The 17,078-nt window shown below is 48.3% G+C and overlaps 1 protein-coding gene across 2 annotated transcripts in view; it reads left to right on the top strand.

Annotated features, from left to right (window-relative positions):
- Window positions 1-17,078, top strand: part of ADAMTSL4 (ADAMTS like 4) — an 80,291-nt gene that overhangs the window by 12,564 nt on the left and 50,649 nt on the right. For both annotated transcript variants that reach the window (XM_028709878.2, XM_028709876.2), the window contains one exon: window positions 16,375-16,555. In XM_028709878.2, the coding sequence (XP_028565711.2) occupies window positions 16,509-16,555 (47 nt within the window). In that variant the 5' untranslated portion in view covers window positions 16,375-16,508. The remainder of the gene's footprint in view (window positions 1-16,374; window positions 16,556-17,078) is intronic.

Here is a 17,078-nt window from a genome sequence, read left to right as displayed (position 1 = left end):
TCCATGCTGCACGAAATGCTTTTTTTTAACATCCACCAGTTCTAGCGCTACAAGAGAGGAAGAAGACACATTTCTCAGAGCCTCCAAGTGTCCCTATTTTCCAGGGACATCCCTGATTTAGAGAAGGTTTTTGATTTGATCCCAGAATGCCCCGCTTTCCCTTAGGATGTCCCTATTTTCATTGGAAAAATATTGGAGGGTACGGCATTATCTGACCCCCAAGCCGTCTGAAGACAATCCTGTCCCATGTTTTTAAAGGCTGCTCCCACATCTGAAAAGGCTTGCGTGGCGTGGGTTGGGAGAGCTCTGCAACTCTCAAGGTTTCTTCAGGATTTTAAATATCTATCTATCTATCTATCTATCTATCTATCTATCTATCTATCTATCTATCTATCTATCTATCATCTATCATCTATCATCTATCATCTATCTATCTATCTATCTATCTATCTATCTATCTATCCATCTATCTATCCATCTATCTATCTATATTCTTTTTTGCAAGAGAGAGAGAGAGAGACTGAATGCCTGTATTAATTCCTTCTCCCACAGGCTGGTGGGCTCCGGAAACCACCAGCCTTCCAAGGGTTAAGACCCCAACTTTTTATTTTAGGCCCTAATCCTGCGCGCAAACCCTTTTAAATCCCTTTCCGGTGTCAGCCTGAAGCTAGCACGGAAAAGAAAGGAGATCTCTTTTCGCAGGAGCTAAAGCCAACCGATTGTGACTCTCTGCTAGACGTCCTTCCCAAAACCAGATTTTTACCCCGGCACCTTAATCTTTCATCAAGTTTTTTATTATTGTTGTTTAAGAAAAGACATTGATCCAACAGCACACCTTTTGCGCGAAAGCGCCGTGCCTTAAATAAATGTGTGTGCTTGGACAAACTTCACCCGTTGGGTTTCTGCCTGCTCAGCAGCTGTTAAAGGAATGGAGCCTTATGTCTGCTATTCCCCCCCTCCTTCAGTGAGCACACAGTGGTGAGCTGGACAGAAAACATGACTCAGGTCCCCCCCCCGTCCCCGGTGAAATGCTGAGTCAGATCCGAAAACAGGAGCCCCGCCCCTTGACCCACAGGGCTCCGCCTCTTGCCTGATGTACTTCCAGGTAGGGAATGGACATTTCCACAGACCTCATTCCAGCATTCATAGGCGGGAGGGAATCCAAGTTGTTAGCAGTCAATGGCTCCTGCGGAAGTGAGTTACACAGTTCAGCTATGCACTGTGTAAAGGACTTTCTTTTACCTAATGCAGCCTAGGACCCACGTACCTACGGGACCTCCTCTCCTGGTATGCCCTGCGGAGGACCTAAAGGTCCACAAATAACAACACCTTGGAGGTCCCGAGCCTCAAGATTGGTCTCAACTAGGGCCAGGGCCTTTTCAGCGCTGGCCCCGACGTGGTGGAACGCTCTGTCCCAAGAGACCAGGGCCCTGCGGGACTTGACATCTTTCCGCAGGGCCTGCAAGACGGAGCTGTTCTGCCTGGCCTTTGGTTTGGACTCGGTCTGACCCTTATGTTTCCCTCCCCTTGTGGTCTTGATTTATCAGCTACTTTAAAACGAGGCTGCATTTTAAATGCCATTTTAACCTGTATTTTAAATAGGGTTTCCCCCCCTCTTCTCTTTCCCCCCTATTATGTTTTTACTGTGAATTTTATTGGTGTTAGCCGCCCTGAGCCCGGCTCTGGCTGGGGAGGGCAGGGTATAAATCAAATTATTATTATTATTATTATTATTATTATTATTATTATTATTAATTATTTATTACAGTGGTACCTCAGGTTAAGTACTTAAATCATTCTGGAGGTCCGTTCTTAACCTGGAACTGTTCTTAACCTGAAGCACCACTTTAGCTAATGGGGCCTCCTGCTGCCACTGCCACCGCCACGCGATTTCTGTTCTCATCCTGAAGCAAAGTTCTTAACCTGAAGCACTATTTCTGGGTTAGTGGAGTCTATACCCTGAAGCGTATGTAACCCGAGGTAAGGTAAAGGTAAAGGTACCCCTGCCCGTACGGGCCAGTCTTGACAGACTCTAGGGTTGTGCGCCCATCTCACTCAAGAGGCCGGGGGCCAGCGCTGTCCGGAGACACTTCCGGGTCACGTGGCCAGCGTGACATCGCTGCTCTGGCGAGCCAGCACAGCACACGGAAACGCCGTTTACCTTCCCGCTAGTAAGCGGTCCCTATTTATCTACTTGCACCCGGGGGTACTTTCGAACTGCTAGGTTGGCAGGCGCTGGGACCGAGCAGCGGGAGCGCACCCCGCCGCGGGGATTCGAACCGCCGACCTTTCGATCGGCAAGCCCTAGGCGCTGAGGCTTTTACCCACAGCGCCACCCGCGTCCCTGTTGTAACCCGAGGTGCCAGTGTATTATTATTTGAATCTTCCACGATCAGCTGCATTTGATGCCCACGAAATCTAGTGTTAAAAGAGAAGAAAACTTCTGTCTTTTTCCATTTTCCTCAGGCCATGCGTAATTTTCAAAACTTCCATCCTGCTGCCTCTCGCTCGCCTTTCCTCCAAATTAAGAAGCCCCAAGTGCTTGATGGATCGGCTTGCCCTTTCCTGAACCTTTTCCCAAACTCCCCCATTTCCATTTTGAGGCAAGGCTTTTTTTCCCCTCCCCAAAGGGACCTCAAATTCCAGGGATGTGCCGCGCCCTGGCAGGATCGCAGTGGCGAAAGTATGAGCAAGGCGTTTGCCAAGGGATGCGATCCGCGTGGGGAGGAGACGTCGCTTGCCAAGACCTCTGGCCTAGCTGGCAAGTCCCTTCAGAGAAAGGCCGTGTCCTCCTGGCTCCTTCCTCCTCCTCCTCCGAACGTCGACGCCTGTCTTCTGGGGTCCCTCGCTAGCCGTCACACCAAAGTGTGACCAACGGAGGCGAGCTCTGCCGGCCTGGACGCCTCTCCCACCCAAAAACTCCTCCTCATTCCCTGCGTAGGTCGGCAAAGCTTGGCTCCCCGAGGACGACAGGATGAGCTGGAATGTTCCGGCTGAGCGAGGAGCACGGATCGGAGCCTCTCCGAAGGCTCTCCGTTCCAAAAGTTTGCTTTTTAAGACTTCTTGTGGCGTAATTCCTCCCAGCGCATCAGCCGCTCGTTCTGGCAGAGATCTTGAGCTCTGGAGCAGGTGCCTTGGGGGGGGGGTGTTTCCTGCACCTGGAGGAAGTGGGGGTCTTCAACATCCCATAATACACCAAGCTGGAGACTGAGCCACCCAGGCTGCACCAGATTCGCAGGCCCTCTCCCCATCGCCAGCAGGACGCGTCTGTCAGAGGGTCAGACTAGGCAGACCTGAGTTCGAATCCTCACTCGGCCGCAAAGTGCACTGGGTGTGACCTTGGAGTGGGGTGGCCAGTCGCTGCCTCTCAGCCCAATCTGCCTCACAGGGTTGTTGTGGGGGCTGAGTGAGGAAGGGGAGAACCACACATGCCACCTTGGAGGAAAAAGGTGGGGTGCAATCACAATCGACCGACCGTTCAACCTCCAGGCTGCCAGCTGCCCCCATTCGCCCAGAGCAGCCTTGCCAGCAGAATAAAGATAAAGGTAAAGGGACCCCTGACCATTAGGTCCAGTCGTGGCCGACTCTGGGGTTGCGGCGCTCATCTCGCTTTATTGGCCGAGGGAGCCGGCGTACAGCTTCCGGGTCATGTGGCCAGCATGACTAAGCAGCTTCTGGCGAACCGGAGCAGCGCACGGAAACGCCATTTACCTTCCCGCCTGAGCGGTACCTATTTATCTACTTGTACTTTGACGTGCTTTCGACCTGCTAGGTTGGCAGGAGCAGGGACCGAGCAACGGGAGCTCACCCCGTGACGGGGATTCGAACCACCAACCTTCTGATCGGCAAGTCCTAGGATCTGTGGTTTAACTCACAGCGCCACCCGTGTCCCTGCCAGCAGAATAGGAGACCCTTAATCTCATGGGTCACGGGTTCGAATCCCACACTGCGCAAAAGATTCCTGCATTGCAGGGAGATGAGCTAAATGGCGCTTGTGGTCTCTTCCAACTCTCCAGCACTACGCTTCTATCCCCATGCAACCATTTTCCGCTCCCATGAGCCAAGGTGGCTTGAGAGGGGAGTGGGGGGTGCTTAGGAAATGACCCCCCAGTTGAAAACAAGTTTGAGAAACGTGGCATCGGGAGAGGGCAGGACCTTTCAGCGGTAGAGAACCTGCTTTGCATGCAGAAGGTATCTTTCTTCAGAAACATGAGGACTGGAACCTTGCTTTATTTTTAGAGGAGGGCCATTGCTCAGTGCTGTGAAATCCGCCCTGCATCCAGGAGGTGCCGTTTTATCGCTTTGATTGATTGCTGGAAACTGCAGGAGGGGGGAGTTGCTCTTGTGTTCGAATCCTGGTATCAGATTTCCCACCTGGTTGGCCACGGTGAGAACACGATGCTGGACCGCTTTTGGCCTGATTCTGCAAGCTCTTTTTAGGTTCTTAAGCTCAGCTAAGGGTGATCAGGGCTTTGAGTTGCAAGGCGTCAGGTCCTTGGTGGTCTTCGCAGCACCTTGCCCCTCCCCCCCCCATGGTGAGCGGAATAAATTATGCCCAAATGAGTTTAATTTGCATAGATTATTCAGGCCATTGCATCTGAGTTATGTCTGTTTCGGGGGCAGGGTATGCAGATGGTCAAAACTCAAACCTCCTGCTCCCGGGTTTTCCCCAAATACTGCACAAGGAAAATCCAGATTTTGCAGCTTGCATATATTAAGCTAAATGGCAAACATTTGCATCGTTTTTATTCTAGTTACAGCTGAAAAGCTCAGTATCCCAGCTGATTCCTTCTGTTTTCTCATGCCCTTTTGAGCCTGCTTTTGCAACCATGTGGACTAGAAGCTCGAGCTTCATGGGGAAAGCTGTTCATCTGTGGAACTGCCTGCCTCAGGACGTGGCGGGCTCTCCTTTGCTGGGGATGCTTAAATAGAGCAGAGGAGGAGAACTGCCCTACCCCACTATGGGCCAAATTTGACATCACGATGCTTGGCAGGTGATGTGGAGCTTTGAAGTCCCAACAACCAGCTGGTGGTTGGGACGTCAAAGCCCTGCCCTGTCCTTTGAAGTCCGACTGATATGCTGATCAAGGGGAACTTTAGAAGCTGTTTTGTCAGCCCCAATCAGCTGATTGTCAGGACTTCAGGAGTGTCTAGACTTGCTGATTATCAGCCGGTTGTTGCTGCTTAAGAGGCTGCTTTCAGACTGCCTTTTTACCTGCCCACACCTGGCATCATAGGTGCTTCCAGGTGATTGGCAGGTGGGCTTGGCCTGGCAAAATGGGGAGCCCTGATGCACAAGCCAGAGAAACCCTTAAAGAGATGCTTGATCCCTGACACTACCAGAATCTCTCGCGGGTTCGATTGGATGACCTCAGTGGTACCCCTTCTAAATCATAAATAAATTCTATGATTCTTGTTGTTTAGTCGTTTAGTTGTGTCCACCTCTTCATGACCCCCTGGACCAGAGCACGCCAGGCACTCCTGTCTTCCACTGCCTCCCGCAGTTTAGTCAAACTCATGCTGGTAGCTTCGAGAACACTGTCCCACCATCTCGTCCTCCATCGTCCCCTTCTCCTTGTGCCCTCCATCTTTCCCAACATCAGGGTCTTTCCCAGGGAGTCTTCTCTTCTCATGAGGTGGCCAAAGCATTGGAGCCTCAGCTTCAGGATCTGTCCTTCCAGTGAGCACTTAGGGCTGATTTCCTTCAGAATTTGATAGGTTTGATCTTCCTGCAGTCCATGGGACTCTCAAGAGTCTCCTCCAGCACCAGAATTCAAAAGCATCAATTCTTCTGCGATCAGTCCTCTTTATGGTCCAGCTCTCACTTCCATACATCCCTACTGGGAAAACCATAGCTTTGACTATACGGACCTTTGTCGGCAAGGTGATGTCTCTGCTTTTTAAGATGCTGTCTAGGTTTGCCATCGCTTTTCATCCAAGAAGCAGGCGTCTTTTAATTTCGTGGCTGCTATGATTCTATACAGGTCAAAATTGGGAACATAAAGGGCACCCAGGTGGCAACTAGTGTGTCTGTCTATATAAGAGAGGGCGGAAGTCTAGGCGTCTTTGTGGTGTGCTTTTCGAAGGAACAGTCCTTCTGTCCCCAGGGACTAGTCTCTTGATCGCTCTGAAGCTCGACCTCTGCACTCGCAAGCTGCTTGCCAAATCGCAGAAGGGTGGGGTGGGGTGTCGAGTTGGCCCGCTCCCTCGGAGAGGGAATGGCGTGGTGTGTTTAACCTTGGCTTTCAAGTTCCCCTCGGCTCGCTGCTCTTTTATTTCCCAAGGAACGAGAGCGCTCCGTTCTTTTCCAAACACCCCGGCCAAACAGCTAAACGATTTCTGCTCCTTCGGGTGAAGTAATGCGAGGGGAATGTTACTGTAACTGTCCAGGCCAAGAGGAGGAAGAACTTACGCTGGTTCAGCCTTTTTTCCCCTTTCCCCTTTCTGCAAAGCTGAAGTTCAGGAGTTCAGCTTAGTTTAAATATATACAGTGAGGTGGGGGGGGGGGACGTATTTGATCCCCTGCTAAATTTGCCCGTTTGCCCTCTGACGAAGAAACGACCAGTCCATAATTTTTATTGTAGCTGTGACTTTTGTCTTCTGGGTTTCGGGGGGGGGGGGGTTCCTGTTGTTATTCTGTCTCTCACAGCTACAATAAACCTACCATTAAAGTTATGGACTGGTCATTTCTTTGTCAGAGGGCAAACGGGCAAATTTAGCAGCGGATCAAATACTTTCCCCCCTCACTGTGTGTATACACACACACAAACACACAAGCAAAAGCCTTCAGAGGCTGACAAGTCTCTGGGGATTCTAGCCTGATACAGTTGCCCTCCCTTGTCCCACATTTATTCCTCCAGTGAAGAACAGCAGGCACTCTGCACGTCCTCAGGAGCACCATTATTTTTGGTTACTACTCCAGGTCTGAAATATACTCGGAGTCGAGAGTGGATTTCATGCTCTTTATTCAGCTCATAGTGGTGAGGAGGAATGGAAGTTCCCCCAGAATGTCTGCTTTATTTACATTATTTAGACAATGGGCCCCAACATGATTGGCTAATTCCGGGATTCTCCTGAAGGCCAATCAGGTTGCGGATTCACTTCCACCTGGAGCTAGATTGGGTGGCTCCTGTGGACCAATCAGACTGCTGCATTTTGGATCCTATTCAACTTAGTACATAACAAGGTCTTTTTGCTTCAAAATCATCCGTGCCAGGATGCAACCTTCCACCCTGATCCAAATTAGGGTGTGTGGGTGTCCTCTTTTATGGGAGCAGTCCTCCTTGATGGGGAACTTTTTTCCAGCCATATTGGGCAATCTCCCAAGGGCCATGTGGCGATGGTGGGCGGGGCCAGAGGAGGAAGTGGGCGGGGCGACGAATGCGAAAGAAAGTTCCCTTTGGGCAGGAAAACAAAATGTCATGATTTCTGTTTGCCCTGTGGGACTTTCACCCCCTCTGCTCCCCAGAGCAATAGGGGAATCCCAAGAGCAAATTTAAGGGGAGAGGAAAAGCCTGTTGTACAGATAAATCCTTGCGATTATGGGACACATTGCTCATTGCCACTCTGGATACAGCGCATTATTTTGTCGTTATAAATAGCCATCCTTTTTTTACATTATTTTAGCAGTTGGCTAAATATTTGTTCTATTTATTTATTTTTTAAATGCTCTGCTAGGTTGTAAGAAAACAACAGCCTCAAGGGGTTTGCGAAAAAGATACAACAATAAAATTACCAGGGGGAGGGGAAGCAATAATTCAAGACTTTAAAAACAGTTAAAGTAACATTATACTTTTTTTTTTGAAAGACTTTAAAAACAGTTAAAATAACTGTATACTTAAAAACTTGCTTCAAATTTCCAAACAGCTTGAGTAGGCTTGCCTAAACAAAAAACGTTTTTTAGCAGGCACCAGAAAAAATACAGTGGGTTAGGAAGTATGTGTCTGAACTCAAATGCGTGTCCAGCACTCACAAGTATTCATGCACAAGAGTTTTAGGATGTGGGATTCATTGAGAGCGCTGACTAAGTTCCTTGTCGCAGCATGGAGAGAGCTAACTAACTATTAGGATTTCTGTACTAATTTTAGCCAATGTGTTCTCATGGAGAAGGGGGAGGGGGTTTGAGATGAGCAATTCCTCTAATTCCAATAATTCTGTTGTCTCCTCCCGGAGTTCCCTGCCCGTTTCTCATTTTGTTTATTCCGCTCCATGAAAAGATGAAGGAATATAATAGCAGTCAGCAAAAACTGGTTGTCCTCGTTTGCTTTTTCCTTTTGCCTGTGGAGCCGCCTTTCCTTAACAGGAGGTGTTGATTAGATTTTACTGGTAACTAGATTACGAGCGCTGATCTTTATACAAGGTATTAGGAGCTCAGGATTCTTCAGGGCAGCTTTGAGATAAGACTGGTACCGGGGTCAAGGAAGTTCAAAATGGGGAATCTCCTGCCATATTAAGTTAGGCTGACCTTTTTACTCGCGTCAATAAACCACAGAAAAAGTTGTGATTGACACGGGTAGCGCTGTGGGTTAAACCACAGAGCCTAGGGCTTGCCGATCAGAAGGTCGGCGGTTCGAATCCCCGCGACGGGGTGAGCTCCCGTTGTTCGGTCTCTGCTCCTGCCAACCTAGCAGTTCGAAAGCACGCCAAAGTGCAAGTAGATAAATAGGTACTGCTCCGGTGGGAAGGTAAACGGCGTTTCTGTGCGCTGCTCTGGTTCGCCAGAAGCGGCTTAGTCATGCTGGCCACATGACCCGGAAGCTGTACGCCGGCTCCCTCGGCCAGTAAAGCGAGATGAGCGCCGCAACCCCAGAGTCGGCCACGACTGGACCTAATGGTCAGAGGTCCCTTTACCTTTAGCTATTCACAAGCGAAGGCGCCTGCCTGGTGTCAATAGGCAGGGAGTTCCAAAGTTACACGAAAATATCAAGTTCTTCCAAATGCAGAACAGGTGTAATAATGGTACCTGTAGCAGCACCAGTTCCGCCAGTCAGCTGGGCACCTTGCAGAAAAACTGGTCCCAAATTGTTAATGGCTCTATATACTAATAAGAGCACCTTGAACTTGGCTTGCTAATTATATTAGATATCATATTTGATTTGATTTTTGTGGGGTGGGAAAATCAAATTACCTGATTTGACCAGACCTTTCCATTTCAGTCAAGGTCTTGTCATCTCCTAAGGCCAGATCCTGCACTTGCCTTCCAAAATATTCTAGCACAGGGAGTGAGTGAGGCCCAGTTGTCCTTCGGAAACAATGTTCCTTCAAGGATTTCCCCACACTTCCAAAAAAAATACAAAATATTCCCCAACACCAGCGATCTTGGCAGCTTCGAGGGGTGCTTTTAATTGCTCCTTTTTCAAAGAGGGTTTTTGGATAGCTGACCGTGTCCAAACCTGATCTGTGATTCGTCTCACGGTTTTGGATGTGAAAACATCTGCCTTCATCTGTTCCTTTGGCTGGGCGTTTTAATTCCGCTGGGATGTCTGCCTGTCCTAACCGCTGTATGCCAAATCTTGTCCTCGAGTGCTGGGAAACAGAGGGAAATATATCTCCTCTCTTTCTCCCTTCCTCTTCCTCTGGATATCAACTCTCCCTTTTTAAAACACCTTTCTGTAAACTGAGGCAGCATGCACAGAATCAGTGTCAAGCTCCTAGTCCTCATTGTTTAGGCTTGCCATATTGTTCAGCTTATATATATATATAGAGAGAGAGAGAGAGAGAGCGCTTTTTAGAGCCATTTTTTAGGACAGCCCTAAAATCTCCTATTAATCCCTGTTTCCTCCTCCTCCTCCTCCTCTATTCTAAGCTAGTAAAAGGTAAAGGTACCCCTGCCCATACGGACCACTTCCGGGTCACGTGGCCAGCGTGACAAGCTGCATCTGGCGAGCCAGCGCAGCACACGGAACGCCGTTTACCTTCCCGCTAGTAAGCGGTCCCTATTTATCTACTTGCACCCGGGGGTTCTTTCGAACTGCTAGGTTGGCAGGCGCTGGGACCGAGCAACGGGAGCGCACCCCGCCGCGGGGATTTGAACCGCCGACCTTTCGATCGGCAAGTCCTAGGCGCTGAGGCTTTTACCCACAGCGCCACCCGCGTCCCTTCTATTCTAAGCTAGTTTTTCCCAAATTTCTAGCTGCAGACAAATCCTCTTGAAAATTCTTCTGCATTTCTATAGAATCACGAAACATTAGGATTGGAAGCGATTCAAAAGTCATTTCGTCCAACCCCCTCAGATGTAGGACTTGCAGTGCACATTTCTCCCCACGGACACATTTTTTGCAAGCCGTTCCCCCTGATATAATGCGTTTTGTGTTTTATTTTCACTATTATATTAATTTATATGTGCACTTCCCCCGAATAGATCCACACCCCCCCCCCAAAAAAAACCCCACCACGTTCTGGTTCTCAGTATTTTGGGAAGTGCAAATTTGGTGGATTTGCTTTGAAACGCGAGCTGAATCGAATTCCATCGCCTGCTCCTCCTAGGCTGTGCTTGCAAACTGGCTGAAATGCAGCAATAATTAAAAGCCTTAGGACCAGCTAATTGTCATCCTTAGAAGGTCATTAGAAGGTCAAAAGATAGCCTCTTTTTCCCCCCTTCTTGACTTCCTGGGTGAAAAGATTTCTGCTTCTGTTCTTCGTTCGCCTCGCCGCTGAGGGCAGCCTTGCTTGGAGAGGGCCGTTTGTTTGCAAACAATCCCATCTGATTTACCCATCAACCGTCACTTTCCCAGGCTCCTTGCCAAGATCCTGCCAACCTGTGGCCTGCGCCCACTCAGCCCCTGCTGAACGGATTAGCACGGGGTGGGGTGGGGACGCTGCCATGTCCTCAAGGCCCCGGCCACATCTTTTTTCCAAGAGGGATTTTAAAAGCTACTTTCCATGGATGTAAACAACAAAGCCCTCCACCCCGGACCAATTGCATTTCGCCTTAAAAACCACATCGCTTGCTGAAATGTTTGTGTGCCAAGGGTGCTTTCTCGGGGTGGGGGGGATTCTGCCCCTGAAATGCAGAAAGCACGTCCCTGGGCCAATGCTGGAATTAAGGCACAAGTGCAATGAAGTTGATTAAAACAGTGTGGCATTTGGGCGTGTTGTGTTTTTCAATTTTCAGATTCCAAAGAAGGTGGGGCATTCATTGCCTTGGGCAAATACCAACTTGATCTGATTTTAGATTGCAGATGGCGGAGAATTCAAAAGAAATTGTGTGTTAAATTGATATAATTTCATTTTGCTTTGTAAGTAAAATGTGTGTAAGGTTGCCTGTTGTCGTTTAGTTGTGTCCGCCTCTTTGTGACCCCCTGGACCAGAGCACGCCAGGCCCTCCCGTCTTCCACTGCCTCCCACAGTTTGGTCAAACTCATGCTGGTTGCTTTGAGAACACTGTCCCACCATCTCGTTCTCCGTTGTCCCCTTCTCCTTGTGCCCTCCATCTTTCCCAACATCAGGGTCTTTCCCAGCTAGTCTTCTCTTCTCATGCGGTGGCCAAAGTATTGGAGCCTCAGCTTCAGGATCTGTCCTTCCAGTGAGCACTCAGGGCTGATTTCCTTCAGAATGGAGAGGTTTGATCTTCTTGCAGTCCATGGGACTCTCTAGAGTCTTCTCCAGCACCAGAATTCAAAAGCATCCATTCTTCGGCGATCAGCCTTCTTTATAGTCCAGCTCTCACTTCCATACATCACTACTGGGAAAACCTCAGCTTTGACTATATGGACCTTTGTCGGCAAGGTGATGTCTCTGCTTTTTAAGATGCTGTCTCAGGTTGTCATCACTTTTCTCCCAAGGCGCAGGCATCTTTTAATTTCGTGACTGCTGTCACCATCTGCAGTGAGTAAAGTTGCATAGAAACCATGAAAAAGATTGCCAAGTACTTGCAGATATGATGATGATGAAGAAGAAGATTAAGCATTACCTGAACTTTTCAGAGGGTAAAATTAAAATTATTTGGTTTCCAAAAGCAGTTTATGTATCTGGATAACTCAGTTGATTAGGCTAGAGGATTATCAAGGCCTCTTCCAACCCTACAATTCTTTGATTCTTTGATTCATCAAACGTAGTCTTGCCAAGCTAAATGTTGCACGGTCACATAGTAGCAAATCTGAATCCCTCACACCTCAAAATATATTTTTAAGACTGAAGAAATGTGCAAAAATTAAGTTTCACACCTGTAGTGATAGCTGTGTTAGCAACATGGGTTTTAAACAGGAGAGAGAGAGAGAGAGAGGAAGGAAGGAAGGAAGGAAGGAAGGAAGGAAGGAAGGAAGGAAGGAAGGAAGGGTTTGGTGGGTGCTTTCTCAGGTGCAACTACCTTCCAGGCGTGTTTTGATAAAACAGCATGGCTTTGTTAAGTTGCTAGTCCTCATTGCTAATTTCTCTTTCCACGGTGATACTTACATTAGCAACCTGTGGGTTTTAATAGGAGAAGAGAGAGCGAGTTTGGCATTTGGGCCGAGCGTTCTCTTGGGCGCAGTGACCTTTTCAGACATGTTTTGATTCCACAAAGCGGTGACCTTTCCTTCCACAACTCCCAGCCAAGGGTGCCTTTTTTTTAATGTAGCCGATGTAACTGATTTAGAAAGATAAGTGGGGGAATGTGAGCGGGTATATTTGGACGGTCCACTCCATGTGGTGCCAACGCAACAAAGATTTGGACGGTCCCCAGCCGGATAAAAATACCCAGGACTGGATTAAGCAAAGATTGACCAAACAAAGGGAGTGGGGCCCAGACCTCGCAGGGCTGTCGCTCTTTGAGGATCCATGACAACCTTGCGCCTGGCCAAAGGAGGTATCCAGTCTCTCCTCTTTTTCCTGTGATAACCGCAGTAGCGGGACTGGTCCATGCGACATCGAGACATTTTGGTTCAGGTGGGTGATGCTCAGAGGAGGATGGAAAGGTGAGGGAGGAGCTTTTGGGAGGCGATTTTCTGTGTCAGCTTGCAATAAATAAGGATATTTTTTTATAAACTAGTTGATATAATGAAATGAAGAGGCGACTGGATGGTTGGCACCAAGCTTATGTCGGAAGGTTGTTGCTGAGGACTAGAAACCTAGGGCCAGATTCAACCAATGGGTCCTGCTGGAGGAAGTCCATGGTGAGGACATCGGCGCAGTGGGGCTTTCCCCCCTCTCGCCTCCCCCTGCACCGCCCCCATTCTCCCAAATTGGCTCGGGGTGCCAGGAGAACCCCGACAATGGTGCCTTGGGGCGGAGAGCGGAGATGGTTCTCTCAGGCAAGCAGAAACTTGCCTGAACTTTTTAAAAACATAAAAATAAAGCTGGGAGACTCTGCTTCCTTGGAGGTTTTGAAACAGAGCTCAGTTGGTCATCTGTCAAGGGTTCTTTGGCACTGATTTCTGCATTGCAGGGGGTGGGACTTCCAATGACAGTGGAACCTTGGTTCTCAAATGCCTTGGTACTCAAACAACTTGGAACCCAAACACTGCAAACCCGGAAGTAAGTGTTCCGGTTTGCGAACTTTTTTCGGAAGTTGAATGTGCTCCGTTTTGAGTGTTACACTTCCGATTTGAGTGCCAAACTTCCAATTTGAGTGACACACTTCCAATTTGAGTGTTATGCTGAGGTCTGTCTGTTTTTTCTATTTATTTTGCGTTTTAGTGGCTCTTTTTTGTGTGACTGTGTAGAACCCAGTCCAGCTACTGATTGATTGTGTGACTGCAGTACATTGTTTATTGCTTTCATTTTATGGATCAACGGTCTTGTTATATAGTAAAATTCATATTAAATTGCTGTTTTTAAAAGTCTGGAACGGATTAATCCATTTTGCATTACTTTCTATGGCAAAGCGCGCCTTGGTTTTGGAATGCTTTGGTTTTGGAACGGACTTCCGGAACGGATTAAGTTTGAGAACTAAAGTACCACTGTATACCAGTCTATGGTTCTCTGTGTTATAAGAAAAAACTGCGCCTATATCCCTTATTGGGTATCCAAGAGCCCGTACAGAGTCCTTATGTAGGTTCTCTATCGGTAGGAGAAAATAACAGAGGCCAACCAGAAAATATTGAGAAGCAAAGCAGCTAGCAAGCCTGATCTTTATTCAACTGTTGCAACAGGGTCCCCCGCTCACCCCACGCAGGGAGGGAGGAGAGGAACCCAGAACATTGGTGTCCAAGCTCTTACACACAGTATAGACTTTTGAAATTGCCTCCCCTGTAGCTCAAGACCACCCCCCAAAACATCATACATACATCACCGAAAGAGGTGGTCCTCAGCAGAAATACATCACAGGGGGCAGTCTACAGCAGAAAACCTGTCTGTCAGGGTATCTGATAATGGTCACTGATTGCTTTACCTGGGCAGCCTGGCCATTCCCTTTGAGATGCTAAATACTTAGTTCCTGAATCCAGGTCACTGCTCACCCTATTTATACACAAATACACCCTAAAGACAGGAGTTGGGAGCAAAGAGACAATGGGGAGAATATTTGAGGTTGCTGAAAGATTCAAAATGGCTTCAGGGTTGCTCTCCTGTACTATTTCAGACACGTGTACGTATGTGTTTGCCTTGTAAATCGGGTCCTCCCTTAAAGGGGACACGTATTGTGATGAGTCCATGGGGCGTGCTCTGGTCCAGGGGGTCACGAAGAGTCGGACACGACTAAACGACTAAACAACAACAAACAACAATTGCGATAAGACCTTTAAAAGCGACTCCCTGTGTTGTGGGTGGGTACAACTGGTCATCCACAACACCAGATTAGTAGGTCCCCCAAAGCTGGGTGCAATCTGGCCAATGGGACGCAGTCCAAACGGTTCGAGGGACCTATTTATGCCCATGAATGTGACCCAGAGCTTCCTCTTTCGGCGCGTGCATTCGGGACACCCGCCCACCTCTCCCTACTTTTAGGGCTTTGCGCTTGACCTTGCTATGCCGTCGTGTGTCGTCTGTCTTTGGGACAGGGGCACGGCAGGAATTGCCCCCACTTGGCTGATTGGCTGTTGCCATTTGGGTTCTGCCTGCCGTATAGCAAATCGTCACAACTTGTAAGGTTGCGGATAGGCTCTGGTTCAGGTGATAGGGATGGGAGAACGCTCTTGCCATCCCTATGTGAAGGGTATTCCATTAAAGGAATCCAGGGATTTGATGGTGGGTCAACCCCTGAGAGGGGGTTGTGCCCGTGCCTGAGTCCAGGGGGACATTTGGGTGGCGGAATTAGCCCGTTCCTGGCTTTCCGCTTATCCAGGTGTTCACCCTTGGCTGACCTATGCCGGAACCCTGGGTCAGCGCTACCTGCATGGCAGGGAGCTAGTCGAACCAGAGCCTGTGCAACCAGTCACTTTCTGTAATCAATAAAGTTGTGGCCTAAATTCTGCCCAAATCAAAATTTGAGTCATGTGTGAATTTATTTAAGGGGGAGGTTTCTGGGTCTGAACACGCAAATTTATGAACATTTATTCTATCTATCTATATCTATCTATCATCTATCTATCATCTATCTATCTATCTATCTATCTATCTATCTATCTATCTATCTATCTATCTATCTATCATCTGTCTGTCTGTCTGTCTGTCTGTCTCTGTCTATCTATCTATCTATCTATCTATCTATCTATCTATCTATCTCTATATCTCTATATCTATCTATCTATCTATCTATCTATCTATCTATCTATCTATCATCTATCTATCATCTATCTATCATCTATATCTATCTATCTATCTATCTATCTATCTATCTATCTATCTATCTATCATCTATCTATCTATCTATCTATCTATCTATCTATCTATCTATCTATATCTATCTATGACCTTAGAATTCCTATAACAATTGACTGCTTCTGTATTCTGCTCTTTCTCTTTTGCAAGTCTTGTGCATGGGGTAATTCAGCTCAGAACATGAGTTGTGTATTTTTTCATTGCCTAGGAAAGGATGGGCCCCAAACAGATTTGAGTGCTCGGTTCCTCTTTCTTTCGTTTTGCAAAAAAATCCAGCCTTTGAGGCACAGAGGCGAAACACAGTTGGCACGATGGAGCCCGGTTGATCGGAATCTGTTGCACATTTTTATGAGCCAATTTCCTCTTCTGGTTCTTCACCCCCCTCCCAACAAAAAATGCACTGAGTGACTGATTTATGAGTCACCCAAAACAAGAGTCTGGGTCAGCTTTCCCCCCCTCTTCCTTTCAGAAAGGTCAACGAGGGGTTACGAGTTCAGGCATCGTTCAGGGGGCTTTTACGAGCGAGGCGAGCCCACCCACCCTAAATATTCCCCCTCCAGCCTCCTTTTACAGGCCCACTTCTATAAGTCAACATTTAAAAGTGGCAGAGACACACAAAGAGGTTCCAAGCTTCCGTTGTTGACTTTTGAACGCTGACATTTTCCTTTTTTTTAAAAAAAATTAAATTTGTTCCTTTAGGGAGCTGGAAAGGTCTTGAAACTGGGGGGTCGTCCCCCACGCCCAGGAGAAGAGGTGCTTTGCGGCAGAGAGAACAGGCTGCTACGCAGATGGTGAGGTTGCGAAAGGGGTCTGGTCTTCTCTAAACCGACGGCATGAATCAGAAGGCGATGGGGGCAGCAAGCCACGGCCAGATTGGCAGGTAAGTAAGGGGGCAAACCCCATTTTGGGGGGGGGTTCTGGGGTGGCAGGGTGTCTGGATGGGCTATAGGTAGGGAAAGACTCCTCCTCTGAACCCTTGAGAGCTGCTGCCAGCCAGTGCGGGCCGTACAGAGCTTCCTAAGTTAGCCCTGCATTTGGAACCATGAGGACTGGAATCTTGGCGTTATTTTAAAGCCACTGGTGGAGCGCCTTCTTTGTATGCAAAAGATCCCAGGTTTGATCACTGGCAGATCCCGGTAAGGCTGGGAAGGACTCTTGGTCTGAAACCCCAAAGAACCGCTGCCGACGGAGAAAAAGGGATGCCACTGTCTGATTCTCTAGAAGGCGGCTTCCTGGGTTCCATATGCGCATAGTCTTCTGTGGCACGTGCGATCTCTGCCCCGTGGCGCTTACAGTGCAGGAAAGGAGGCCAGAGAGAGAACTGAGCAAAAGGCAAACGCAGCGTAGTCATTAGAGTGTTTTACTTAGATCCTGCGAGCCCAGGGTTCGAGTCTCACGCTCAG

This window comes from Podarcis muralis, chromosome 16, assembly GCF_964188315.1.
Source record: "Podarcis muralis chromosome 16, rPodMur119.hap1.1, whole genome shotgun sequence".
In the NCBI taxonomy this organism is placed as follows: domain Eukaryota; kingdom Metazoa; phylum Chordata; class Lepidosauria; order Squamata; family Lacertidae; genus Podarcis; species Podarcis muralis.
The sequence above is the reverse complement of the archived record's forward strand: the minus strand, read 5'-3'. Positions and strand labels throughout refer to the sequence as shown.